At 49.2% G+C, this 25,693-nt stretch overlaps 2 protein-coding genes across 10 annotated transcripts in view; one reads left to right on the top strand and one right to left on the bottom strand.

Moving 5' to 3' along the window:
• CCDC167 (coiled-coil domain containing 167) overlaps positions 1 to 25,693 on the top strand; it is a 49,200-nt gene that overhangs the window by 11,073 nt on the left and 12,434 nt on the right. For 2 of the 7 annotated variants that reach the window (XM_038397334.2, XM_043511597.1), the window contains 2 exons: positions 4,216 to 4,268; positions 7,792 to 8,754. The exons of 1 other annotated variant lie outside the window; for it this stretch is intronic. In XM_038397334.2, coding sequence (XP_038253262.2) covers positions 4,216 to 4,268; positions 7,792 to 7,895 — 157 coding nt within the window. In that variant the 3' untranslated portion in view covers positions 7,896 to 8,754. Of the gene's footprint in view, positions 1 to 4,215; positions 4,269 to 5,571; positions 5,775 to 7,791; positions 8,755 to 25,693 lie in introns of those variants that run through there. 4 more of the 7 variants (XM_043511598.1, XM_038397332.2, XM_038397333.2 and 1 more) reach the window with 3 other exon arrangements.
• CMTR1 (cap methyltransferase 1) overlaps positions 8,817 to 25,693 on the bottom strand; it is a 54,811-nt gene continuing 37,934 nt past the window's right edge. For 2 of the 3 annotated variants that reach the window (XM_038397326.1, XM_038397327.2), the window contains exons 15-24: positions 24,843 to 24,900; positions 23,809 to 23,877; positions 22,439 to 22,570; positions 21,776 to 21,898; positions 20,337 to 20,428; positions 19,610 to 19,678; positions 18,017 to 18,064; positions 17,245 to 17,357; positions 16,657 to 16,765; positions 9,370 to 12,736 (exon numbers count right to left, since the gene is read on the bottom strand). In XM_038397326.1, coding sequence (XP_038253254.1) covers positions 12,604 to 12,736; positions 16,657 to 16,765; positions 17,245 to 17,357; positions 18,017 to 18,064; positions 19,610 to 19,678; positions 20,337 to 20,428; positions 21,776 to 21,898; positions 22,439 to 22,570; positions 23,809 to 23,877; positions 24,843 to 24,900 — 946 coding nt within the window. In that variant the 3' untranslated portion in view covers positions 9,370 to 12,603. Of the gene's footprint in view, positions 8,983 to 9,369; positions 12,737 to 16,656; positions 16,766 to 17,244; positions 17,358 to 18,016; positions 18,065 to 19,609; positions 19,679 to 20,336; positions 20,429 to 21,775; positions 21,899 to 22,438; positions 22,571 to 23,808; positions 23,878 to 24,842; positions 24,901 to 25,693 lie in introns of those variants that run through there. The other variant, XM_043511596.1, reaches the window with a different exon arrangement.

The following is a 25,693-nucleotide window of genomic DNA, read 5'->3' as shown; positions in this document are numbered from 1 at the left end:
TGTGCCTGTGTATGGCTTCATGAGCCATGGGAGCAAGGGGTAGGCTGGGTCCCCAAGGATAACTATAGGCATTTCAACATCCCCAACGGTAATTTTCTGGTCTGAGAAGTAAGTCCCTTCCTGCAGTTGTTCAAACAGACCAGAGTTCCTGAAGATGCGAGTGTCATGCACCTTTCCCAACCATCCCACATTGATGTCAGTGAAACATCCCGTGTGATCCACCAGTGCTTGCAGCACCATTGAGAAGTACCCCTTGCGGTTTACATACTGGCTGCCAAGGTGGTCCGGTCCCAAGACAGGGATATGCATTCTGTCTATCACCCCACCACAGTTAGGGAATCCCATTGCAGCAAAGCCATCCACTATGAGTGCACATTTCCCAGAGTCACTACCCTTGATAGTAGCAGCTTAGTGATTGCGTTGGCTACTTGGATCACAGCAGCCCCCACAGTAGATTTGCCCACTCCAAATTGATTCCCGACTGACAGGTAGCTGTCTGGCTTTGCAAGCTTCCAGAGCGCTATCGCCACTCGCTTGTGAACTGTGAGAGCTGCTCTCATCTTGGTATTCTTGCGCTTCAGGGCAGGGGAAAGCAAGTCAAAGTTCCATGAAAGTGCCCTTAGGCATACGAAAGTTTTGCAGCCACTGGGAATCATCCCAGACCTGCACCCCTATGTGGTCCCACCAGTCTGTGCTTGTTTCCCAGGCCCAGAATCGGCTTTCCATGGCATGAAACTGCCCCGTTATCACTGTGATGCCCACATTGCCAGGGCCTGTACTTTGAGAGAAGTCTGTGTCCATGTCCTCATCATTTTCGTGATCACGCTGTTGTCGCCTCCTCACCTGCTTTTGCAAGTTCTGCACATGCTGCAGGATAATGCATGAGGTGTTTACAATGCTGATAACAGCAGTGGTGATCTAAGCGGGCTCCATGCTTGCCGTGGTATGTCGTCTGCAGGAGAGCAGAGTTGCAGCAGAAGCGGTGGATGACGACGAATGCCACGAGAATAGATATTTATACAGAATGACGAGAGGACCTGCGAGGTGGATTCATGGCACCAGGAGAGCGTGGAAGTGGTGGATGACGGTGGTTAGCAGTCCTACTGCACCGTCTGCTGACAGCAGTATGGCGTCTGCACGGAAAAAAGGCGTGAAACTATTGTCTGCTTTCGTGGAGTGAGGGGCGACTAACGACATGTACCCAAAATCACCTGCGACAATGTTTTTTCCCCATCAGGCATTGGGAGCTCAACCCAGAATTCCAATGGGCAGCAGAGACTGCAGGAACTGTGGGATAGCTATCCACAGTGCAACGCTCCGAAAGTCGATGCTAGTCACGGCATTGTGGAGGCACTCTGCCAACTTAATGCGCTTAGTGGGGACACACACAATCGACTGTGTAAAATTGCTTCCTAAAAATCAACTTCTATAAATTCAACCTAATTTCATAGTGTAGACATAGCTTCAGTTTCCAGAATTTGGACCCCAGCACTGATAGGAAACAGCTGTGTGAGCTGGACAGATGTTCTGGGTAGCAGCATGCAACTGATCTTGCCCGGCCCACCTGAGCTCAGAGGTGCAGTAACTAGTGTGTGCTGAATATTCTAGGCACCCGAAGCCAAATGCTAGGTGGAATCCAGTCAGAATAATCCCAAGGGGACTGAATTTTGACTCCATCCACCATGCATGTTTGCATGGGGAGTTGGTTGCAACAGGGATCCTGGTGATAGCCTAGAGTGAACCTAACTATGTCTCTCAACAGTGCAGTGAGATGGTTGGTTTCCATTTCCACTCCCGAATGGAACCTTGCTGTAATTTGGTCCCGCTAACCCTAGTAGTGCTATCGGCAGAGCCTTTCCCTGAATGTGATCAGCCAGCCTCAGCCATGTCCCTGCTGAGACCTGTTTCTTCCATTTGTTAGCAGCCTATTGCTCCCCTCCTAACAGGGAAGCTGAGCCATCAAGTCTAGGCACAGGAAGAGAGCAACCCGCCAACTAGATCCTGTCAGCCCATTGTTCCATCTAATCTATACTCCAGAGCTCGGCTCAGTTCTAGGTGTCCCAAGCAATGTGCTTTTACCACTTCCCTTGAGAAACTCTTTCAGACTTGCCATTAAGTTCTTCTATTCAGCCTAAATGTTCCTTGGGGCTTGGTTTCTCCCCATAACTCCTAGTTTTCCCCCATACGTTGTTATGCTCAATTTCTCTCCTTTCTCAGAGTTGTCTGTCTCCTCTCTCCCCACTTTTTCAGTCCTTATCTCTTAAAACTCTTTTTGTCCTGAGTTGAACTCTTCCTTGTATGTCACATCACCCAGCACCTTCTATGCCCTCCCTCAAGTTAGTCAGTCTCTCTCTGTTAATGATGTGACCAGAAGCCCCAACCTTACAGTGACCCACTGATTATCTGACTATCTCCCCTGCCCTCAAATTCAATGTATTGCCACTTATTGTTACCCTGAGTTCAGCCTTTCAGCCAGTTCCCAATCCATGTGATAAGATTCCTGTCCTTAGAACAAATTTGTCAGGAGAGGTGACCAAGTCTGTGACATCCAGTCAGTCTTCTGCCAAGGAAGTGACCAAGCTTGGCTGCTCATGCTTCTGCTAATGTCTAGCTATCTCCAGGGGGTTTTTTTATGTTTGTTTGTTTTTTTTTACTGTTTGTCCCATGAGGGAAGCTATTGACCTGGTCAGCCTAAATCACTGGGATAGGTCTTTTTCATAGTGTAGACATAGCTTCAGTCTATGGCCTAAAATAGGCCAATTTTGCTTTCCATACCCTCCAAATGAAGCCGGACTGGATTCATAGTAAGTTTAGTGTCTCATTGCCTGGGCTCAGTGTCATTCAGTCCTGCGGAGCTGCATGAGTTCAGCTTGGCCATGCTTTTTAAACCGTCTCATTTCCTTCCTAAGCACGAGAGCCTTTCCCCTTGATTTCTCTAGCCAGGCAGGCTTGTAAGCAGTGATACAGCAGCTTAGCTACTTCGGAATCAGGCTGTTTAGTGTCTCTTCTCATTTCCTCATGGGCTGCACTCTGCATTTCCTTTTCCCCAGTGTATTTCAGAGTCCTTCTTTTCCTCTCCTGCTATTAATGCACCCTGCCTTATTATAGCCCTTCTCTCTTCCCTTAACGAACTGTACCATAAGGTTTGGATCCAGCTGAAATACAAGTGCCTGTTTTACCCTAAGGGGGAACAAACAGCCCTCTGACACAATGCCACAGAGCCTCCCTATAGCTGGGAGATGGATAATTTATTGATGTGTGTTTGTTTACACCCCCCACCCCATTCCCCAGAGCTGCAGCAGCTTTCAGGCCTTTAAATTGTGGATTAATCAATCATTTTGCAGCTGAAGATACAGGGTTTTCAATCACCCGGAATTGTGTGATACAGCTGGTTCTTACTGCAATCAGACACAGCTCCTTTGCCTGAGCCATTGGGGAGTTTGTGCAAAATGGGGGCCTTGGAAGCAGGAGGGAAGAATTTTTCAATTTTTGGCTCTGAAATGTGGGGCCAACAACATGGGGCCTGTGATCTGGTGGGCAGAGTCAGGGAGTTCTCTTCCAGACTCTGCACCAAGGCAATTCCCTCCTTTTGGGGATGATGGGAGAGGGGCACTGTGAGGCTTCATGTGTGTGAGACCAGCTGTGAAAGTGCAGAAGCTTATTTGTGTCCGATGGTGTTTTGACAGGCCTGAGCCTCCACATGCCCCATTCCCAGGGCCAGGTGCTGCTTTTCCTTGCTTTCCCTGAGCATTCTGAATAGCCCAGCCAGAGCTACTGGGATGTGATCACCCACTGTACGAGGCCTGCCTGTTCCTGGAGCAGACATCAGAGCCTCTTGATCCAAAGGGAGCAGCTATCCCAGTTACTTGGAAAGGCACTTCTCCTACACCAGGTGGGAGTTGATTTTTAGCCAACCCTGCAGCACTGTCCTAGTGTTAAAACAGGCTGCCCTGAAAGCGGGAGTCTTAGCTACCATTCATGCACAGCAGGCTCCAGTGAGGAAGACTTCTAACCCTTTGGTCCCTCCCCGATGCAGTAGGGGGATGACAAGCTGCCAGCCCCCCTCCCCCAGGAGAAAGGTGGAGGGTCTCATTTTGTGTATAGCCCAGAACTCCTCTTTTGGGGCAGAGGCTTTCCACCACCCTACAGCATATGAGCTTGTGCAGAGCAATAGCATCTGCCAGCGTGTAACAAGGCTGCCTCTTCTCATTACAGAAAGTCACTGGAGAGAGAGAGAAGCCTGCTCCTGACCAAAGCTGAAACCTATGGTAAGGCCATCTTTAAATCTAGCCCCTCAGAGGGAGCAGCAGCTGGGCAGGATGCATGCAGTGCAGACTGTGGTCAGCTTCCCATTTAAACTCCTGCCCCACTCTCTGATTTGCCTTGGAGCTTGGGCTCAGCCAAAAAGAGACTTTGAGGGAGAAGTTGAGGCAGATCTATTCAGCTGCTTTTAATCTGAGAGCAGGTGCCTGCTCAGGTATCCCATAGCAGGGACCAGCCTGAGGCCCGTTAAAGGGGTCTGGCTTTGCAGGAAGTGCTGTGCACCTGCCCTCTGGAAACCAGACCCCTTTAAGGCCATCTCAAGTTGGGGACCTAAGAGCACTCATCTCTCTTGAAAGTCTTGGCCAGCAAATTGAATCAGTTGAGCAAATTGGCCTCCCCCCATCTCAGCCCGAGAGTCACCACAGAGGTTCAAAAAATAAAATTCAGTGCACCTGAAACCTCATCCAAATGCACAGTAGAAAACCATCCGGGAGGCTTCTACTCACATGAGTGTCTGCCTCGTCTCTAGCAGCTCAGGCCCCAGGCTGTCCCTGGAGAGCACATCAGTCTGCACTGATGCAGCTGGAGTTCCTCAAGGCCAGAGCCAGCTCGGGGAAGGCTGAGCATCCTGCCCTCCCCATCCTATACCCATCCCCCCAATGGACTCGTGAATGTGGTGTAGCCAGAGTCCCTCTCAAGTACTCTAGCTATGCACCATGGGTCAGCTGCTGGACCCCTTCCCCCCCACTCGCCTGCTTTGTATGGTGCAGGTCCCTGCACTTTCTATTCCAATCTCCAGCCAGGTTTCAGAGTAGCAGCCATGTTAGTTTGTATTCGCAAAAAGAAAGAGTACTTGTGGCACCTTAGAGACTAACAAATTTATTAGAGCATAAGCTTTCGTGAGCTACAGCTCACTTCATCGGATGCATTGTTTTTTCCACCAAATGCATCCGATGAAGTGAGCTGTAGCTCACGAAAGCTTATGCTCTAATAAATTTGTTAGTCTCTAAGGTGCCACAAGTCCTCCTTTTCTTTTTGCGAATCTCCAGCCAGGAAGTGTGTTTTCCTCATTCTCTCTTCTGGGTGTACTGCCCAGGAACTGTGTGGCATTAGGCTGCCCCCTGCTGGCAAAATTGAGGTTTTTTGTAGCCACACTCAACTCTTAAACTTTTCCCCTCATCAGGTTCTGACACAAGGCTTAGTTAGATTCATGTGAGCCTTACCTGAGGACCTGATCCTGAAAGGGGGCAGTATGCCCTCCCTGCTCCTTGACATCAATGGTAAATGGGGACACTTATTCCCTTGCAGCGTCAGGCTCTGCCTGTAGCACCCTGTGCAGGGATGTTGGAATTGCTGAGCAGAGGTGCTGTGGTTGCGTTAGTCAGCGCCCACCGTTCCTAGTTCCTCCCTGGGGCAGAGGCATCAGTAGATGATTGCTGAGGCTCCACTGCTGCATCACTGAGATTGATCCTCAACAGGTTTGTCCGTCATGTCGATCCAGACTCCTTGAAGCGAGTGAACGTGTGGGGTTGTCCCAGAGTGAGGGAGCTCCTGGCAGAGTTCCCGCATTGACACAACAGCTTATCTGTGCAGTCCCCAGCGCACAGGCAGGTGTCAGCCATGCAGACAGGGAAGCTGCATAGAAAGCTGCCGTGTGTCTTGTGCTGAGTACTGTACCCCGCACAAGGGGGCCTTGAGTTTTGATGCCTCCTCCTCTCCCCACTCTGCAGCCTCCGTCTGAATAACTAGGCTGGGCTCAGCAAAGCCCAAGGTAAGGTTTACAACCTGTCGAAGGAAGGAAGAGACCAAGCTCTGTCTTCAGCCCAGGCAGCAGCAAGGATTGGCCTATCACCCACTTTGAGCAGGGTGGGGGATGCTGGCAGCAGCTGGGATATTGTGGAACTAATAGGCAAACCCTTTTCTAGATTAGCCCGTCCCCTTTCTTCAGGACACATCTGTGAGAGCTCTAGATCCACAAGTTGTCACCAAGCCAAGGGCAATTGGAGGGGACGCAGTGTGCTGAGCAAGTGGGAGTTGAGAATTAGGACTTAGCCATAGGGTAGAGCTCATTACTCGTTGTTAAAGTAAGATTGCAGGGGGCTCATGTGGGTAAAGCAGATTCAGACAGACCTGCTGCTGCACTCAGAACAAACAGCATCACCAATGAGCCCCTTAACAAGTAAGTTTAACCTCCCCTTGTGAAGTCAGCTAGCAGCACACTGGTCCCTGAATAGACTGGATTCCCTGTGGCTGTTCAGCAAGGTGTATGCAGCAGACCCAGTGCCACACTAAACACCCCTGCAAAGAGCTGCAATGCTGCTCTAGGAACCCATCACAGGGTAGGGGCTTGCCTGTCAAATGCTAATAGCTTACAGCTGCTTCCAGAAAAATCCTGCAGGGGAGAGGACAAGACTGGCCTAGATAGAAATTGGATCTAGTAAAGCAGATAATCAGTATTTAGGATTCCTGGGTTCTGTGCTCTGCTGCTGACATGCTGTGTGCTCTTGGCAGCCACCTACTGTCCCTGCCCCGCAGTCCCCACCCATCTTCACAAAGCATGTTGAGATCTCAGGCTGCGTGGCATAAAATTAGTGTTGATCAGAATACAAATGCTCCTTCAGACAAGTGCACTAGGCTCTGAACTACCCTGTGTGCTGCCTATCTATCTTGCACTGCCAAACTCCCTTCCCAGCCCACAGGGGTTATCCGCCTGGAATCAGCAGTGTCGAGCAGGGAGGGATGGATCTGTACTAGTGAAGTGCCAAGGAACTGTTAAAAGGTGATGCAATGTAAAGATCATTAACTGCTTCTGCACAGGCAACAATGCGTATTTTGTAGGAGACAGCAAAAGACACCTATTAGAGCAGCTGACTGTATGTGCGGCTGCCCAGAGCTTGAGATGTGTACGGAGTTGTGGCCCAGGTCCTGCTTCAGATGGTCACAGGGAAGTCAGGAGCCCAGCTGGGGCAGTGACACAAAGAGGTGGTGTTGGTTTTATTACCCATGTGAAGTTAGTTAGTGGCTGGTGATAGGTGCTAGACAGTGTCCTGCAGAGATCCATGGATAGAACAGGTACAGCACTGGCAGTGGCAGCTGTCTTTATAACCACCCTCCCACACCATTCTCCAGAAAATGAGGGAGGCATTCTATCTCCATGGCCCATTCAGGCCTTGGCCTTCAACAAGGGGTGATTTGTACAATGAGGCTACCTAGCCAGCAGTAGGAATTGGATTGAGGCCAAACAGCTATTAGCGGATACCTTTCAGACACTACTGAACTGGGCAGGAGGCCTTTTTCTGATCTTGTGCACAATGAGGGGCAGTTTGAGTAGCAGAGCTCTGCATGTTTACAAGGAACTAGACTAGAGCAAATCACCTGGCAGGTCGCTGCAGTCGGCTGAAGCTGATCCCAGCAAGGAGTTTCCCTCCATGAGTGAAGGAAAGGGGGTTTGCTGTTCCTTGGAGCAATAGGTGGCAGCTGTGATGCAGGAGGGGAAGCGGCATCTTATATACTGGTTTTGTTTTCCAGAGAAAGAACTGAAAGTGCTCCGTAAGGAAAATCGCAAGAATGCAGCCATTGCAATGGCCATAGTACTGTTGATTATTGTTGTTTACACCTGCTGGACAATGTAATCATGGTTCTCACTACTGACCACAGGGCTCCACTGCAAAGACCTCTTCCTTCAACCGATATGCCTCCCACCCAAGGGGCTGGTCAGCTTTTCAGATCGTTAGTCACCTGCAGTCTTCACATTCTGGACAGCCTTATCTCTGGCAGCTGAGGATCTTGAAGGCAAAGGGAAGCTACAGACACAGAACAAGTGGGTTTGGAGAGCAGACAAGTTCAGCTGGAGCCGTCTTCTCCACACACTGTCCTAGGGGGCCCATGGAACAGAGAATGCAAATTAATTTCAGGGGGATGAATGACCCAAGTTCCCCTTTTCCTAGTGGGCTCTGTTCCTTGCTGCTCACAAGGTTTTGGAGCTTGAAATCATCACTGCTCAGCCCAGTCAGAACCTGGGAAAGCTTCCCTCTTACTGTACCTCAACCCTGAGCTGAAGGGACCAATCTCTAGCGCTCAAAGGGGCATTCAGTCATTGTGCCCCTCTCCTGTGATTGCCAAAAATCCCTATGTGTAGTAGTGCCAGTTACAGGGACACTTTTCAAATATCTTCCCCCTAACCTGTAGGGAGCCAAAGGAGTCACTACCTGAAAATGGGGTCTTTGAGGTGGTGTTTACCTGCTGCTCAGCCAAATGAACTAAGAGGGCAGGAAGACAATAGCAGTTCCTAAACCCTGGGTGTTGGTGTCTGTCTATGTACAGCCCCCCGAGGCAGGGCCCAGCAAAGGGAACTGCCATCTCAGAGGGATAGTTCTGGGACACCAAGGATCAAAACTCATTGGCTTAATGGCAGGGGCGCTCTCAACTCAGGGCTGAAGCTGTATTGTTTTTTAAAAAAAAGTCCTTTGAACATATAAAAGAGCAAATGCATCTGCCTGTAGCCTTCCCCTGCCTGTGCACTTCCTGCAGCTGGAAATCTCACCAGTCAGCAACCAGATGGCTAGTACGAGGCCCTTCACTCAAGGCTGTGTTGGCCTGGCTGTAACAGCATGACTTCAGAATGCACCACCCATCCGTTCCAACATGGCAGGGAATATTCTAGTCATCAGTGGCCAGAATCCTAATGATTTTGCTGAAAATCAGAACAAACAAATGGGGCTACACTGAGCCTCTGGCATCTGGTTAGCAGAACTATCAGCTTCAACCACATGTAACTGTTTATAGAGCAAAGAATTGGTTGATGGCAGCTATTAACACATCCCAGTATAACAACACCCCTCAGTTTAGCTCTGCCCAGTCTCCCAATATGGTTTAAAAACACTCCCGCTCTGAAAGAGGAGGGGGCACACAGAGCACTTGGCATGGGGGTAATAAGGGGTGGGTTACAGCAAGTCCCTGAAATAGAGGGGTATGGGAGGGTGGTGCACAGGTAAATTGTGGGATACAAGGGATGGCGCACAAGGAGTCCCTGGGCCATGCACAGGCCCCCCCAAGTTGTGTGTTCCCCATGGTTTTAGGAAACACAGACCAAAGAGCATCAACACCTTTGTGAACTAAAGAGCTGTACTGGTAATACACAGACAGTGAAAGCAGAGAAATCAACACAAAATGATACACAGCTTAATACAATACATTGTGCAATCAACAGACGTAAACATTCCCTTCAGCAAGACATTCCTCCTCCTCCCCCTGGAGCCAGTGGGAGAGCGCAACTTGGGTCAGCCCCTAGCCCTAGGCCAAGTTTTCTACCATCCTTTTGATACTAAGGCATTCCCTGCCCCACATGATCAGACTGAACCCCCTTCCACTCCCCCCACACTAGGGCTGAGCAGCTCTGACGCACACAAAGCAGGGTACGAACAGGGCTTTGTCCTCTGGGTTCTTGGCCTTTCAACTCCAATCAGATCCTTTAGGGCATTTCAAAGCAAGCCACGGGTTCCCGAGCCCGGAGGAGCAATGGGGATAGGAGAGTCTTGAGCCAGAGAGGGAAGAGGGATAAAACCTTTTCCCTGCAGCAGGGAAGCAGTAGTGAGGTGCTGGTGCTGCCCTCCCACAAGAGAGTGGGAGGTGTGGTTCAGTGCATCCAAAAAATACATCTCCTTGTAAAAAATACAATCCACTAAAAGCAAAGGAAATTGGGGCAATGGGGAAAGCAGGCAGCATCTCTCAAACCGCCTGCAAGCAATTGGGTTTCTTCTGCACCCTGGGTTTTCAGTACCAGGTAAAGGCTAATGGAGGCCTAGATTATCCAGGGTGTATTCCCTGCGGGACATCTCCATCCCCACAAACAGGGAGGGGCTAAGGCCCTTAGTGGGGGACACACTCTTGAGGCTGCAGAAGACACAGTTAAGGACCACAGGAAAAGGAACAGGCTCCAAGGTGGCCTGTTGGCTTCTTGCTGGCATCACGGCTGCCTTGGGGGGTCGGGGAAATCAGCAGAAGCACCAACACTTAAATACATGGTTTTAAAAGCTGACAGTGTGAAGGCTCCAAAGCGAAGCTACTGGAGGCACCATCTTCCCCATTGCTCCTCATGGAGGGGCCTTCAATAAATATAAAGTAGCCAATAATTAGCTGCATGGGGGGGCTGCTGCCCTCTCCAGGAGAAGGGCTGCTCTTAGGCCAGGTGCCACATTCTGCCAAGGCTTTGGAGCACCTGGGACTAAATTCTGCTAAGGGATTTGAGTCAGAGCCACATCCTGCTCTTGGATGGATTGGCAAACCTTCCCCTTGGCTGCTACAGGGCACAGGGAAAGTAGGTCTGACACTTCCTCAGCCACCTTTCTGGAAAGGCCACTCACCCTGAGCTTGCAGGAGGCAGTATTCTAAATACGCCAGGATAGAAGGGCTCTTCTGGGCTCAATAGGGGGATACCCAAGTACAACATGGGCTCCCACCATCCTCCAAAGTCGAGAGCATAGTCTCCCCATGCAATGACGGTCCAAGGACAGCATTAGCCCAAGGCTAGGCAAGCTGTGACAATCCCCGTTCTGCAGCCATCAAGCCTGAACGTGCGGATCCACATTACAAGGCACAGCAAAGAAACCACCAATGGTTAAACTCATTCACACCAAGCAATTGGGGGATTAACAAACAGATGCCTGGCCACCAACTGATCATGCAGACATGGAAGGCTGCATGCAAGGCCTATGAGCTCAGGGTGAAAGTCACCCTGTGCATCACTTGAGCCCTATGAGGCTCACACATCTTAAGTGATGCCCAGTCCTTGCGCTGCCTGGTTGCGAGATGAATCTCACCCACCCACTTATACTTCTGCCAGAGCTGAACTCTCCACGTCCTATGATACAGACCCACTCACATCCTGCATTGGCATGGGGAGGATGGAGGGGGGACGAGAATCTGAAAGGATGCCTCTAGTTTCCAGGAGACCCACAGCTTTCTTTAAGGCACAGTCCAGGTAACCCCCCAGTCAGCTTTTCCCTTATTGCCAACCTGTGTAAGAAAAAATAAGTGACTTTGCTGCATGGACCAGAGCAGCCAACTGCCTATTAACTTCTGATCCAGTGGGAGACCAGGCCAGAAGCGTTTCTGAAGCCCAGCATGAAGTTAAAACAGGCAATGAGGGCAGCCCTGCTCTTTGTGGGGGCTTTGTGTACATGATGTGTAGAGGGCCCAGCACAGAAATGAGTCATGACTTCTGACTGCGATCTGCTGAAACACCAATGTCCAGCTTGCCATGCTAGAGAGTCCCAGGTTTGTGCCTTTGCTATAGACATGGCTCCAGCTCTGGACCAGACACAGGGAGGAGGGTGTTTAAAGCCTGTTTTAACCAGGAAAGGTGGGTTTCCCCTACAGCGGGCCTGGTTGTGGGATTGGATTTCTTTTGACTAACTAGCAAGGTCAGAGTCAAGGTCTCCTTCCCACATGACAGGACAAGGACTTCCACAATCTCCTGTGAAAAACTCGAACACCCAAAGGCCTGCAGCCTTCCCCCTTTGCTTTCATCCCTGAACAAGAGGGAGGGCCATTGTTAAAGGGAAACTGAGGATGGTTTTAAAAAAGGCAAAACATCTCACCATTGTCCTAGGGCAGATTCATGAGCTCACACCTAGGTTACTGGCTTGGAGTTAGTGACCTCCTGCCACGAGGACTGACTCCCTTCCACTGAGATCCTAGCATCCAGGAACTCCCAACAATCTGCCAAGTGCCTCTGGAGTGGAAGTGCTGGAGCCACTAGCAAAAAGTGACCAAGAGCCTGCATTTCCCAATGAGTCACCCAGTGTTCAGCAAAGGCCCATCAGCTGGAGGCAAAGGAGACAGAGGTGGCTGCTGGGAGCACTGCAAGGCCATTTAAATGCACTCTTCCCCCAGCTCATTCCTCCTTGCAGTCCTGTAACCATCCTCCTTTCCTCTTGCTGCTTCCAGGGAACCATACGCAGCCTCCTAATTGCTCCGGCACATGCAGGAGGGGAACCCAGAGAGCAGACGCCTGGCTGTAGTTTGAGCACTAGGGGGGAAAGCTGCCAGCCCCTCATCCCCAGGAGTGCAGTGGGATAGTACAGAAGAGCATCGGACTTCGGCTCCAGGCATCCCACCTCCAAGGCACCCACAGCTGTGCTGCCTGGGCCAGATATTTATATACACTGCTACTCACAGGCTGGAGCTTTGTTCCACTTCTTCTGAGCATCAAACCCCACCCCCCACCCCCCAGGAATCATTTCTCCTCCACAGAAGGCTGCAGCTCCTGGATGAAAGACTCCCTTCTCCTGTCTCAGTCTCCCCACTCCAGGCAGTCCCCCAAGATTCCAAGCTGGGGGATCAGGGGTAGTGCGCCTGGATAAAGGACAGGACTTCCTCCTTAGACAGCTTCTCCGGATCTTGCCTTTTCTGGGAGTCGTGCACTTTGACGCCTTCCCCCCACTCCCAGAAGAGACGGCTGAAGTAGCAGATGCTGCAGGCAGAAAGAGGAGGCAGACAGATCAGCACAGCAAACACTGCACACTGAGAAGGGATGCACTCAGCATAGGCTGCAGAGACTCTTTAGAGACAGCTGGCCTGGGACCACACATGACATGATTCTAGGGGATACTGTAAAGGAGGCCCAGGTTATTTGCTTTATCAACCCCTAGGGTTCTTCACATTTTTCTCTGCCCACAACGCCTAACTTTGGCTCTGCAGTGCCATGCCCTGCCTGCGTCGTCGGCAGCAGCGGCTGAACCAAGGATCTCTGAATCTAAACTTGAGTGTCTACTCCCTGCGCTAAAACACCCAGCTCCATTAGCAAAGGCTGTTGTAGGCTCATCCACTTCAGTTTGTGGCCAGCCACACGAGATGGGGCAGCACCACACCGAGTAGGTGTAGACTACAGCTAGTAAGAATAGCCATCATTTTGTAGGGCCTACTCAAACAAGCATGTGCTGACACAAACCCAGACACCCCAACATGGCATATAAACTGAAGTGCGTTCCATGGAAAAGGCCCTGTTAGTTGCAGCTCTGGTCAAAGCAGCAGGAGGGAAGAATCAATGTCTGCTGAGACTGGGAACAATCAGTTAGGGAAACTATGTTTTTCAAGTTCCTGAGAGGGTGAAGCAAACCAGGTAATTTCATTAAAGACTCCAGAAAGGCCTGAACAGAGCACTTGGAAGGATCAGCGGGCAGAATGGACACAGCAGGGTCTAAGCACTCGGCACACTATGGATATAGTAGGGGTAGGGGAGCAAACTAACCCTCACTTTGCCAACATGTGCCACAAGTCCTCCTTTTCTTTTTGCGGATACAGACTAACACGGCTGCTACTCTGAAATCTGGAGATACAGTGATTCTCCAGAAATCTGGCCCTCGACTCTTCCTTGAGCATAGACTCTCTCGGCCCCATCTGGCTATTAGTCACCCAGTGTGAAACCAGAGCTGCTAATTGCTGCAGACACAGCAGCCTTAGATTCCTACAATTACTGACACTTAATATTCATAGCTTATTTAGGTACGCTGTTCTAACAGAACAATATTAGCATAGCGACAAACGCATGCGTCAGCGGCTAATTACAGACACATTAGTGCTCACTAACTACAAGGCAGAGCATCCATTACAGAGTCGCACACAAACCCCTTCCTTGCTTTGTTTTCATAGCAGTGGTTGAGTTTGGTGCTGGAATTCTGCCGGGGAGGCTGAGAGGGGCTAGCACCCTCCCCAGTTTGTGAAGCGGAGCCCTGCCAGCACTGAGCTTTTTCAGCTAGCTGACAATGGAAAGCCTGAAGGATTCTCAGAGCACAGCTGCAAGCCCAGGAGGCGGCTAGAGGGGTGTGCAGGTAGTCCCCGTTTCACATCAGCTTCTCCAACTGGGACACAATCCAGGGGCCTGTGCAGTTTGCATATAGCAGCACTGTGCTGAGAAACAGACTCACAAGACTCACTTACCTAGGAGACAATAGCATAATGATATCACATGGTCCCTATTGTCTGGGCCAGACCTCCCTGTCTAAGGAACTCCCAGTCTGTCTCCATGATCTACTGACTCCCAGTTATTCTGTTCTTGGAGTCCCAGTTTCCCAGGAACAGAAACCAGGAGTCTGGAGTCCCAGTTTCCTGCTCTAGAGCGCACACTAGGGTGCACAATGGAAGTGATGGGTTGAGTCTGATGGTCGGGAAAAACACCCAGAGATCCCCTGCTGGGGAGTGCTCAAGTGATATGTTCCTGGAGCTTCACGGAGGGCATCAGATAATCAAACGCCATATCCTTCTTTCCCTAGGAGCCAACACGATGCTCCTGTTTCACAGGTCTCCTTCCCATTCCCACAGTGCTGCTCCGGCTTCATGCCCACACGAGAGCCCGAGACAGACAGTGCTTCTTCCTCTACTACCATTGGACGAAGCTGCCTGGCATGCCCAACACCCCAGCCCACCTGGCGTGCGCTGGGAATGCAGCAGGAACCCACACACACATGGTTAGACTGTGGAGCTCCAAGCTCCTCTGGATGTGGTGCCCAACACAAAAGTCAGAACTAGGGCTGTCGATTAATTGCAGTTAACTCATGCGATCAACTCAAAAAAATTAATCACAATTAAAACAATTAATCTCGATTCATTGCCATCTTAATTGACCTGTTAACAGTAGAATACCAATTGAAATTTGAAACCTTAAATATTTTTGGATGTTTTTTTATATTTTCAAATTTATTGATTTAAATTACAACACAGAATACAAAGTGGACAGTGCTCACTTTATATTATTATTTTTATTACAAATATTTGCACTGTAAAAATGATAAACAAAGAAATTGTATTTTTCAATTCATCTCATACAAGTATTGTAGTGCAATCTCTTTATCATGAAAGTGTAATTTACAAATGTAGATTTTCTTTTTTGTTACATAATTGCACTCAAAAACAAAAGAATGTAAAACTTGAGAGCCTACAAGTCCACTCAGTTCTACTTCTTGTTCAGCCAATCCTAAGACAAACAAGCTTGTTTACATTTACGGAAGATAATGCTGCCTGCTTCTTATTTACAATGTCACCTGAAAGTGAGAACAAGCGTTCGCATGGCACTTTTGTAGCTGACTTTGCAAGATATTTACATGCCAGATGTGCTAAACATTCGTATGCCCCTTCATGCTTTGGCCACCATTCCAGAGGACATGCTTCCATGCTGATGACACTCGTTAATTAAATTTTGACTGAGCTCCTTGGGTGGGGGAGAATAGTATATCTCCTGCTCTGTTTTACCTGCATTCTGCATATATTTCATGTTATAGCAGTCTCGGATGATGACCCAGCACATGTTGTTCGTTTTAAGAACACATTCGCTGCAGATTTGACAAAACGCAAAGAAGGTACCAATGTGAAATTTCTAAAGATAGCTACAGCACTCGACCCAAGGTTTAAGAATCTGAAGTCCCTTCCAAAATCTGAGCAGAACGAATGTGGAGCATGCTTTCGGAAGTCTTAAGAGAGCAACACTCCAATGCGGAAACTACAGAACACGAACCACCAAAAAAGAAAATCAACCTTCTGCTGGTGGCATCTGATTCAGACGATGAAAGTGAACATGCATCGGTCTGCTCTGCTTTGGATCATTATTGAGCAGAACCTGTCATCAGCATGGACGCACGTCCTCTGGAATGGTGGTTGAAGCATGAAGGGACATATGAATCTTTAGCGCATCTGGCATGTAAATATCTTGCGATGCCGACTACAACAGTGCCATGCGAACACCTGTTCTCATTTTCAGGCAACATTGTAAACAAGAAGTGGGCCGCATTATTTCCTGCAAATGTAAAGAAATTTATCTGTCTGAGTGACTGGCTGAACAAGATTTGAGTGGACCGATAGGCTCTAAAGTTTTAGACTGTTTTATTTTTTGAATGCGGTTATTTTCTGTACATAATTCTGCATTTGTAAGCTGCACTCTCACGATAAAGAGATGGCACTGCAGTACTTGTATGGGGTGAACTGGAAAATACTATTTCTTTACAGCACAAATATTTGTAATAAAAAAATAAACAAAGTGAGCAGTGTACTCTCTGTTCTGTGTTGTAATTGAAATCAATATATTTGAAAATGTAGAAAACATCCACAAATATTTAAATACATGGTATTCCATTATTGTTAACAGCACAATTAATTGCGTGATTAATTTTTTTAATCGCTTGACAGCCCTAGTCAGAACCTCTTTACAGGGCACCAGGAGCAGATCTTCAAGAAGCTCTGCCAGTCAGTACCATTATACAGTGTGGCGCTGCCAGGGCAGGGCCTACCACCATTACCCAAGCACAGAGCACGTTGCCTGCTGGAAAGGATGAGGCACACTGCGAAGGAACGGGGCCCACGCCTCAGCCCCCCTGGTCGACTGAGTGCTGGGACTGTACTCACTGAAATGGTGCGATGGATTCGTGAGGGAGGTCGTACGTCGACTCCTGGGTCGTCCTGTTATAGAAAAATTTCCTCTTGGAGTTTTTGCTGAACGCCATTGTCCAAGGATCTAGGGGCAAAGCCACAGGGAACAGACAGAGGGCAGGACCAGAATGGAAGCATGTCAGATTGGGGGTGATTTGAGAGGCCAGCTTGACATTCCACTCTTTTCTCCTTCCAACCCCCCCAAAAGCCCTGTGTACCCAAGCTGCTGTCAATTCAATGAGGCACACACCCTGCACTCCCAGCCCAGCCTGAGCTAGTTTGGAGAGTGATCTTTCCAGTTACGAAATCTGTGATGTCAAAAAACAGTCCATATGAATGTGTCTGAACTGAAACCCCAGAGCAGCTAATCAAACCACAATGGGGACAGCTGACCCATCTTCATCCCAATGCTGCCCAATCCAATCAGAACAGGACCTGGGCCAAATTCAGCACTGACTTCCATGGAGTTACACCAGGCAGAGCTTGGCCCTGTATTTTTAAAGAACAGAATTCCTTCCTTTTCCTGAAAATGGTGAGAAAAAAGGCTTGCAGAGCTCTCCCTACCATTCACAGTCCTAACGATGTAGAGCCCTGTAGGCACAAAGTGCCGGTCGTCCCGGCCTGTGTAGGACAGCCGTGGTATTCCGCCTGAGCTCTTGATGATCTTCATCTCTAACCTGAGTGCCAAGAGAAGGGAGCGTGGAGGAGTTTACCCAAGGACACACACACACTTCAGAGACAGCTGCAGTGGAATTGGATAGCACTGCATATAGCAGAACAAAACCAACAGGCCACTGGTCAGTTCTCCATGCGTCTCCCTGCCAGGGCTAGGGAAAAGGAGCCAGAACTGTGTGTACAGAACGTCAGCCAGGGAGCCAGTGCTGGAACAAGGGCCATGTCAGTGATTTACAGTATTTAACCAACCAGGGTTTCCATTACAGGTACAAACAAACTGAAAATCTGTCTGCTGGCAACCACAAGTGCAGCTTTCCCCTGGTGCGTGACAGGGCAGGAAGGGAATGGACCTCTTTGGGCCTGGGAACAGCTATCAGTGCGGGGGGGCTGCAGACCCGGCTACAAGGCTAAGCGAGCTACTTCACTCTAACGCAGCGAAGCCCCGCATTCTGCTCTGGAACAGACTAGCCTCTGCAATGCAGAATTAGCAGGGTGACTGTCTGACCCACAAAGAACACCCCAATGAGTGACCGTGGGCTCTGCTACAGGGGTTCACTCTCAGGTGCTTGTCTTGCAAATAGCAATAGATCCCTCTTGTCTCCGCGTGGCAGTTGTGAACACTGACTTGCTATGAAGCGTCTCACTGTTTCTAGTCACTTACCTTACAAAAATCTTTTCCATCTCCTCCAGTCTGTATACCTCCTTCACCCTGGGGGAAGAGAGAGAGAGACGCACACACTGAAGGGTTGGCACTGCGGAGCTAGCAGCTATGATCTCAGGGCGAGGCAGTGAATGTGGCAAAGGTTCACCGTGCTCCTGAATCTTAGCCCCTGGCACATGGTTCGTCCCAGCTCTGGAATTGGACACCTGCACATTCACGGCTCAGCCCCCATAGGCAGCATGCAGGGTCGCTGTTCTGCTTCTCAGAAGCCAGCCCACATTGTTTCACACAACCACCGTTCCACACAGCTTGGGGATCTAAGAGATCTTTTGCTAAAGCCACACACAGAAACCTTTTTACAGAAGGGCAGTTCCCCCAACCCCACCCACCCTCTGTGCCCCCTTCCCATATGTGGCTACAGGCATCAGGCTTACTCAGGCAGAGTTTTAAAGCCCTTTAGAAGCAGCAGTGGGGGAGCCTGTTGGAGCCTGTGGGCACTTCTGACATTACAGCCTGTACTTTTCCCCATCAACACCTCAGACTCCCCCAGCTGCAGTTCCTGGATGTGTGTTGACATTAACTGAGATCCACTTGTTCTCCATCTTCAAGCTCCTGCCCTCGCTGCCCCGCCCCTTGTCCACATATTACCCTGCCCTTCCATCTTCCTATCCCCTTTCCATATCTCCCCCCACCAAACAGCAGAACAGAACTCACCCAGGAAATAGGAAGAGTCTTAAAGGGGAAATGACAGGAATAAGGCAGCCGTTTTAAGACACCCCCCCCCCATGCCTGCCCTCCCTTTTTTAAGCAATTTGAGCCAGCCAGCAGCGCACATGGCTAAGCTGGGGAGCTGTGTCACTGTTCCCCTACACCTCCAGCCCCTCTTCCCTCCAACAACTTCTTGTTCCAAGCTAGACTCTATGTTCTTTGGGGGCAGGGACTGTCTTCCTAGGTGTTTGTTTGATGCCCAGCACCATGGGCCCTGCTCCTTTCGGGGCCTCTGCATGGTACCAAAATAAAACTAACAAGTAAAGATGAAAGGTCAGCAAGCGGCCAACCGCTGGAGCACTCTATCGGTACCTTTTCTCAGGGGTGTTTCCTAGCAGCACATGTGCTTAGCCCTGTACCCAAGGCCTTATTTCAGACTTTTAGCGATCAGATCCCTGCAGTCCTTGTCTGTACTAGGGAACAGCCCTGATTCAGCCATCAGCAGCGTAGCTGCACCTATGCTAACCCGTCAGTGTAGACGGGGGCATGTTGTGGTTTGGGCCTTAACTGGGCCTTAGCTCAACTACAAGTATGCATGTGAGATTAGCACCAGCTACTCATGGGATGGAGAAAGCATGAATGTCTGATCTCCAAAAGGTTAATCTTAGAATATTTAAAACATCCAGCCACCAGCATCATCTCCAAGATGTAAAGGGCCACTTGCCGCCTTCTAGCAAACATGATGAGACTACAAGCTCTGGCTATATCTTGTGTAGGCCTGGGAGCAGGCCAGGCTATGTTTCATGTATTCCTCCTCCAGCAAATTGATCCCAAAGCCCCAGCAGTCCCAAGATGAAGGGGGATGCAGAAGGAGGGGTCACTTACCGGATGGGGTTCATATCCGGCCGGCTAGGTTTAGAAACGGCTTTGACAAACTTCTCCGCTAGCTGAATCCTGAACAAATGGGAAAGAGAATTCTGTGCTTTAGCAGCAGCTCTGGTGTTTTGAGTAGGTGCGGCTTCCTTGGGACAGGAGGGAGGGAGGGAGTGCCAATGGGACCTCTACAGCCCAGGCTGACACTCAAACATACTCAGAAACTGTCGGCTCACCCAGCACTCCCAGCTTGGTGTCCTGCAACCAGCAATTATGCAGTAGGGATGGCTCCCCATAGGCTCTGCTCGGCAGACCTAATCTAGTAACAAATTCAGTAATGAGTCCATGTGCTCATGAGCCCATTCATGTATGAGCAGGAGAGCGGGACTGGCAGATGTGCTCTGTTAAGGAAGGAAATGTAGGGCTCTTCCCCCTCTGCAGCAAGTCACAACCCTTCCCATTCAGGCTGCCAGCGGTGCTCGGTCTACCCGTTTTGGGACCAGCTCACTCCAGTCTCAGAAGGGAACCAGGCTTTCTCTGCTGCACAGAGGGGGTGGGCGAAGAGAGGATGCACCCAGTTCAGAGAGGGTTCTTCAACGGCTCATCTTTGTACAAATGTATCCGCTAAGTGCTCTTGGTTCCTCGTGGCCAATGATCAATAGCGCAGCCAATAAACCAACAGAGTTCCCTGACAGCGCTCATCCACATGCATGAGAAGAGCTCCCAAAACCCTACCTACCGCTGGTTAAAGTGCTGCTCTCGGACGTCATTGCCATTCAGCACCAAGACATCCAGGATATGGATAGCCTTGATTTTTCGCTGGGCTTTCCCCTAAGGAGAGAAACAGAGGGAATTACGTTACAGGCTGGCTGTGGTTATTCCTCTGTTTTATGCACAACACAAGCATCTGCATGACTGCCTCCCACCACCACCTTGCTAACTTCAGAGGAGGAAACCCCACCTCCTGCCACTGGGAACTTGTTTCTGCTACAGGTTCTCCCCGTCCCCCCCACATTTCCCCTGCTTTAATCTTCCATCCTAAAATACCTGTACATGTCCAATGCACCAGTCCCTCAGGGGAGGGCTAGGCACAGCTCTCTGAAGCACGTTACCACCTCTCTGAGTCAGCTGGATGCCCTACAAAGTGCTCCTCTCACAAGGCTGAGCTTGCTGCACCATCTCCAGGAGCATGGACACGAGCTTGGGCCCTGAGCTCCCATGCGGCAATGCCACGTAGCGTGGGTAAGTCTCCAGACTGGCCCCACCTCTCTGTTTTTAAGAGCTGCAGTCATCAAGTGGCTGAGCATATGTGGAGACACAGGCCTGTTCTAGGATCAGTGACTACTCAGCCTCATACAAACTAGCCACAGGAATCTACTCAGCTTAGTTCACAGCAGATCAGTGCAGTAACAGCACCATCTTCTACACAGTTCAACCTCGACCAGCCAAGTTAGCAAAGGGTCACGTTTCATGACCTCTATTGATTACACTGAAAATGCTCTTGATTATCAGAACAAATTCAGCATCCCCCCCTCCAGGACAGTCACAGAGTCAAAACTGAACAATATTTCAAGAAGCCTATGCATTAAAGATTCCCCGTATGATGTTTGTGGCGACTAACATGCTCAGTTATAGATTGTTTTCACGTGCAGGTTACCGAAATAAAACAATTCCAGCTGCCAATCAAACAGTTCAGCAAATGATCAAAGATCAATGTTGGACCAGAGACAGTGCAGAAGGGTAAATGCTTCTGCAAACACCACCCACCAGTTGGTGCTTTTATAGCCCCTGATCCAAACCCCCTTGACAAACACAGTATATTCAGCACAGTATATCCTTGAAAGGCAGCCACCTTCGGAGCAGAAGGGGGCAGGCAAGTGGAGCACGGCAGCACTGCACAACACATGCATGTATGTGTGAAAACCAAAAGCCACTGAGGCGTATTCAGTTAGACAGTAAGTCAACCAGGGAGGTGGTGCAGAACAACACTGAAGGGAAGCAAACAGTTATCCATGTATCTCTGGCTCTGAACAGGAGAGGAGAGCTTATCCCACAATAGCTTCCCTGGGAATCCTCTTCGAAGCTGCACAGCTGGACCATCTACCATGTAAAACTAGCCATCACAAACTGCAGGCAGACTGCGTACTGCCCCCTTAAGGGGAAGGAACAACCTCTGACCTCTCCTTTCAGCTCATGAACAATCTCCACAGACAGAAGGGTAGCCCGTGGCAGCTCAGTTTTCAAGTCCAGTTTCATCCAGCGATCTGACTGGCGACCATCCCAGGTGTAGATCTGGGACTTCTATGTGCAGACAAAGAGGAACAAGGCAAGGTTAGACCCAGACAGGAATGGGACAAGTTCTTTCTGCCTTAGTTGAAAAGTAGCTCTGAGAGTATATTCCTTCCTTCCTGCTAACAGCAGAGAACATTTCTTTACGAGACATGTCAAGGAAGGAGCCTACAGCTCAGCTGCAGAGAAACCAACACACAGATCGTAACATAGCTCATTAGGCAGGGTCCCTTGCCATCACACAAAAGATACTGTTCAGAGATGGGCAGTGAAATGAATTATTAGATGGAGGGAATGCAGCACTCTCTGTGAGGAGAGATTTTCAAGACCAAGATTATTTAATGTGGGGAGCAGACAGCAAGGAGAAAGGAATACAAAATAACCAATGGTCTTAAGAAAGGTCCATCAGCCACTCCTATCCCCCCATCCCATAGTACAAGGGCAAGCAGGTTGAGATGAAATTGCTAGGCAATATCTTTAAAAGGAATTGTAAAACACACAGCATAATTAGCCGTGGAACTTCCTGCTGTCAGATTAGATGTCAGCACTTACCCCTAACCCTAGCAGGAACTTCTGTTCACTTCCAGACACCATACATCTGTAATCTAAGACGTGGCGGATCTTCTCCAGGGTTTTTGAGTTGAGTGGTGTTGGTTTAAAACTAAAGATATCGATGTCTGTTCCCTGAAGCACAACCCCAGGAGGAGAAAGGTGAGTTACACGATACAGATACAACGACGGGTGCTACAGCAAACACAAGAGCTTCGGGTGCATCAGGATGTGCCCTGATTTCAGACACAGCTGTTAGCTACACTGGTGCGAATCCCAGCATAGACAGGCAAAGCTGCTGTTTGCACTCGTTGGACTCAGCCTGGTTTCAATCGCACTAACCAGGGTTCTAGAGGAAAAGCCAGCATTTCCAATGTAGACAAAGGTCTAGGAGAAGTTAGACAGCTGGAGCTATCATGAGCTCTGCTCACAAAACTGCTCACTTGTACTGAGGGGTTATTTCAATTTCCCTGCTGAGGAGGCACCAAGGTAAGAGAGTGTGAAGGGAAAAGAACAGGCCTGGATACAGAGCTATTTACCTACCTTCTACAGAATTGGTAGTCCAGGCCGAAGCTGTCTCTTAGATAAAAGGGGATTCATTTCACCTTCACAGTTTGTTGGGTGCAAGCAACTAAGCTGGCCTCCCAGCCACACAGAGTGCTTCCACTGCCCCCCTACAGCATTGGAAAGGAAAGGAACCTGCCCCTTCCAAGCCCAAAAGCAGCACAGGCTTAAGAGAAGAAGTGTGTCCAAAGGAGGGGACAGAATATGAGGGGAAGTGCTGCAGGGGACACTCCAGAATATTCCTAGCTCTCTGCCAAGGGCCGATGGATGGAGCAGGCTTTCTTATGCGTTTCCACTCTTCACCACACCCCCCCTTTTCTATAAATGAGTGTCACCGTACAGCATTTCAGTAACAAGATCACAGCACACCTGGCCAGGATGGGAATGGACCAGGAAACAAAAGGCCCTCATGGGAATTCAATCCTACTATAGGCTTCAAAAAATATGCAATTTTCTGGTGCTCCTTCACTTAGGGGCAAGACCTCTTCTGCCAAAGACCTCTTTATTCCCTGGCTCCCATATGGTGTCAGAACTAACAACCTTAGGGAGACACTGATCATTAGACATCTATCAAATCTGTGGAACTGTCTCTCAAAGGAAATAATGGAAACCCCATTGTTTAAGTCATTTTAAACTAGACTGCCTTGTTTTTTTAAATAGGCACCCATCACCACAGCATCTGAGTGCAAACCCTAAACAATATACTGAACCGAACAGCCCAGTGCTGGTCTTTTCCATCTCTGACTCCTGTGAGTAACAATAAGCATTTCACCCATGTGTTCAGAACAAACTTCAGTTTAAGGCCTCACCTGGATAAGCTCAAAGAACTTGGACCTGGGATCAGAAGAGGATGGAGCAACTCGGGCCTGATCTGGAATCTGGAACAAGACAAAGGATGGATTATAAGTCGTACTCCTTTTTGCACAGTCATGTTCCCAAGGCCAAGGCTCCTCTGCCACCAAAGACACTCCAACCCCTGACCCCAAGGTTCTTTCCATTCATATTGCTGATGCCGGGCTCCCCTCTCACAGAGGGGAGGTACGCAAAACACGTGTGGCTTGACACAGACACACCATCTTTCATAGGATATGGCAGGTGATTTCAATATGGAATTTAGGTTTTAAGCTTTTCAGGACTTGTATTATTTCTGTATGTTTTTGGAAAGTGCCTGGCAGATTTTGTGTGTGCTATACAAATAAACAAATAATAATGGGAACAGCAGCTCCAGATGAAACAATACTTTTTCACACAACACTCATGATTAGCCTGTGGAACTCACTGCCACAAGATCCCCACAACCCTAAACTCATAGGGAAGACAGGCTGTCATGTAATAACTAAGATTTTTTTGGAGTGTTTTTGTGCCTGGGACCTACTGGCCACATAGCTTATTCAGTGTTATGTAATATTCTCAGCTGCAGTATAAGCCTGCCCTTTTGTGTAACCAATGGCCTGCTCCACAAGCAATACACACTGAGCATCTGTTTAGCCGATAGGTTTCAGAGTAGCAGCCATGTTACTCTGTATTCGCAAAAAGAAAAGGAGAACTTGGGGCACCTTAGAGACTAACAAATTTATATGATCATACGCTTTCATGAGTGCTTATGCTCAAATAAATTTGTTAGTCTCTAAAGTGCCAAATGTCCTTTCTTTTTGTTTAGCTGATGTTTCCTGACCTGCACAGCCCCAAATGTGCACACTGATCTCAGATACTAACATAGTTCTGCCTTACAGGAAAGGCGTTAATGCTATTGGTGTTAATGGAGTGTCAGAGCCCCTCCCACTCCCCACTATGCCACAGCGGGAATGGAATCCACAACTGCCTTGTCAGTAGCATTACTCACCCCCCATAGCCGGAGGCATTCCTTTCGGATGTCAGCCTGCCGCGGCTCACTCAAGGTCCTAAAGGAAAAGCCAGCAGGTTGTTAACATGGTGAAAGTCTCTTTGGTCTTGCAGCCCTAACATACCCAGCCCTGTCAGCCTCCTCGGAATAGCTGCTTTGGGAGTGAAACACCCAGTCAGTCCTTAGTGCCAGAGGGCTGCTGTATTCAAGGGAAGCCCTTTTCCCAATCATCCACCCACTTCATAACCTGAACCAAAGATCAGCAGCTTCTGCCTGCTTTTTTTCCACCAAATGCATCCGATGAAGTGAGCTGTAGCTCACGAAAGCTTATGCTCCAATAAATTTGTTAGTCTCTAAGGTGCCACAAGTACTCCTTTTCTTTCAGCTTCTGCCTGCCTCCCAGCAAAGAGCTGATCACTGGAGGCTGCAGGGAAGCTTCTATCACCAGGACTTCAGTGCTTTTATGAAACACACTAAAGCACCGTTAGGACCTTAGCTTTTCACAGTGCTGCACAAACACAAACTTATTCTTTCCCACAAATGCTCGAAGTTACACATAGAGAAATAGCAGCACAGAGAGGTGTAGTGACTTGTTGAAGGCTATACAAAAATCGGTGTCAGAACCAGGGTTCGTTCCCCAGAGGTCCCTGGCACCTAGCCCTGTGCTCTGTGCATCATGTTGTCTCCAGATGGTGTTTGAGCAGCAAGTTCAACTACCTCTGCGTAGCACACAGCTATCTGCCACAATGTGTTTCACTCTATGTGCTTCTCCTCTATGTCCCCTCTCAGAAATAGACCCATTTATGGGAACTGGAAGCTATGCAGCCCTTTTACAAGTCCCTTTCATAGGG

This window comes from Dermochelys coriacea, chromosome 3 (genome assembly GCF_009764565.3).
Source record: "Dermochelys coriacea isolate rDerCor1 chromosome 3, rDerCor1.pri.v4, whole genome shotgun sequence".
NCBI classification, from domain to species: Eukaryota; Metazoa; Chordata; order Testudines; family Dermochelyidae; genus Dermochelys; species Dermochelys coriacea.
Note: the sequence above shows the minus strand (reverse complement) of the source record. Positions and strands in the feature narration are given on the sequence as shown.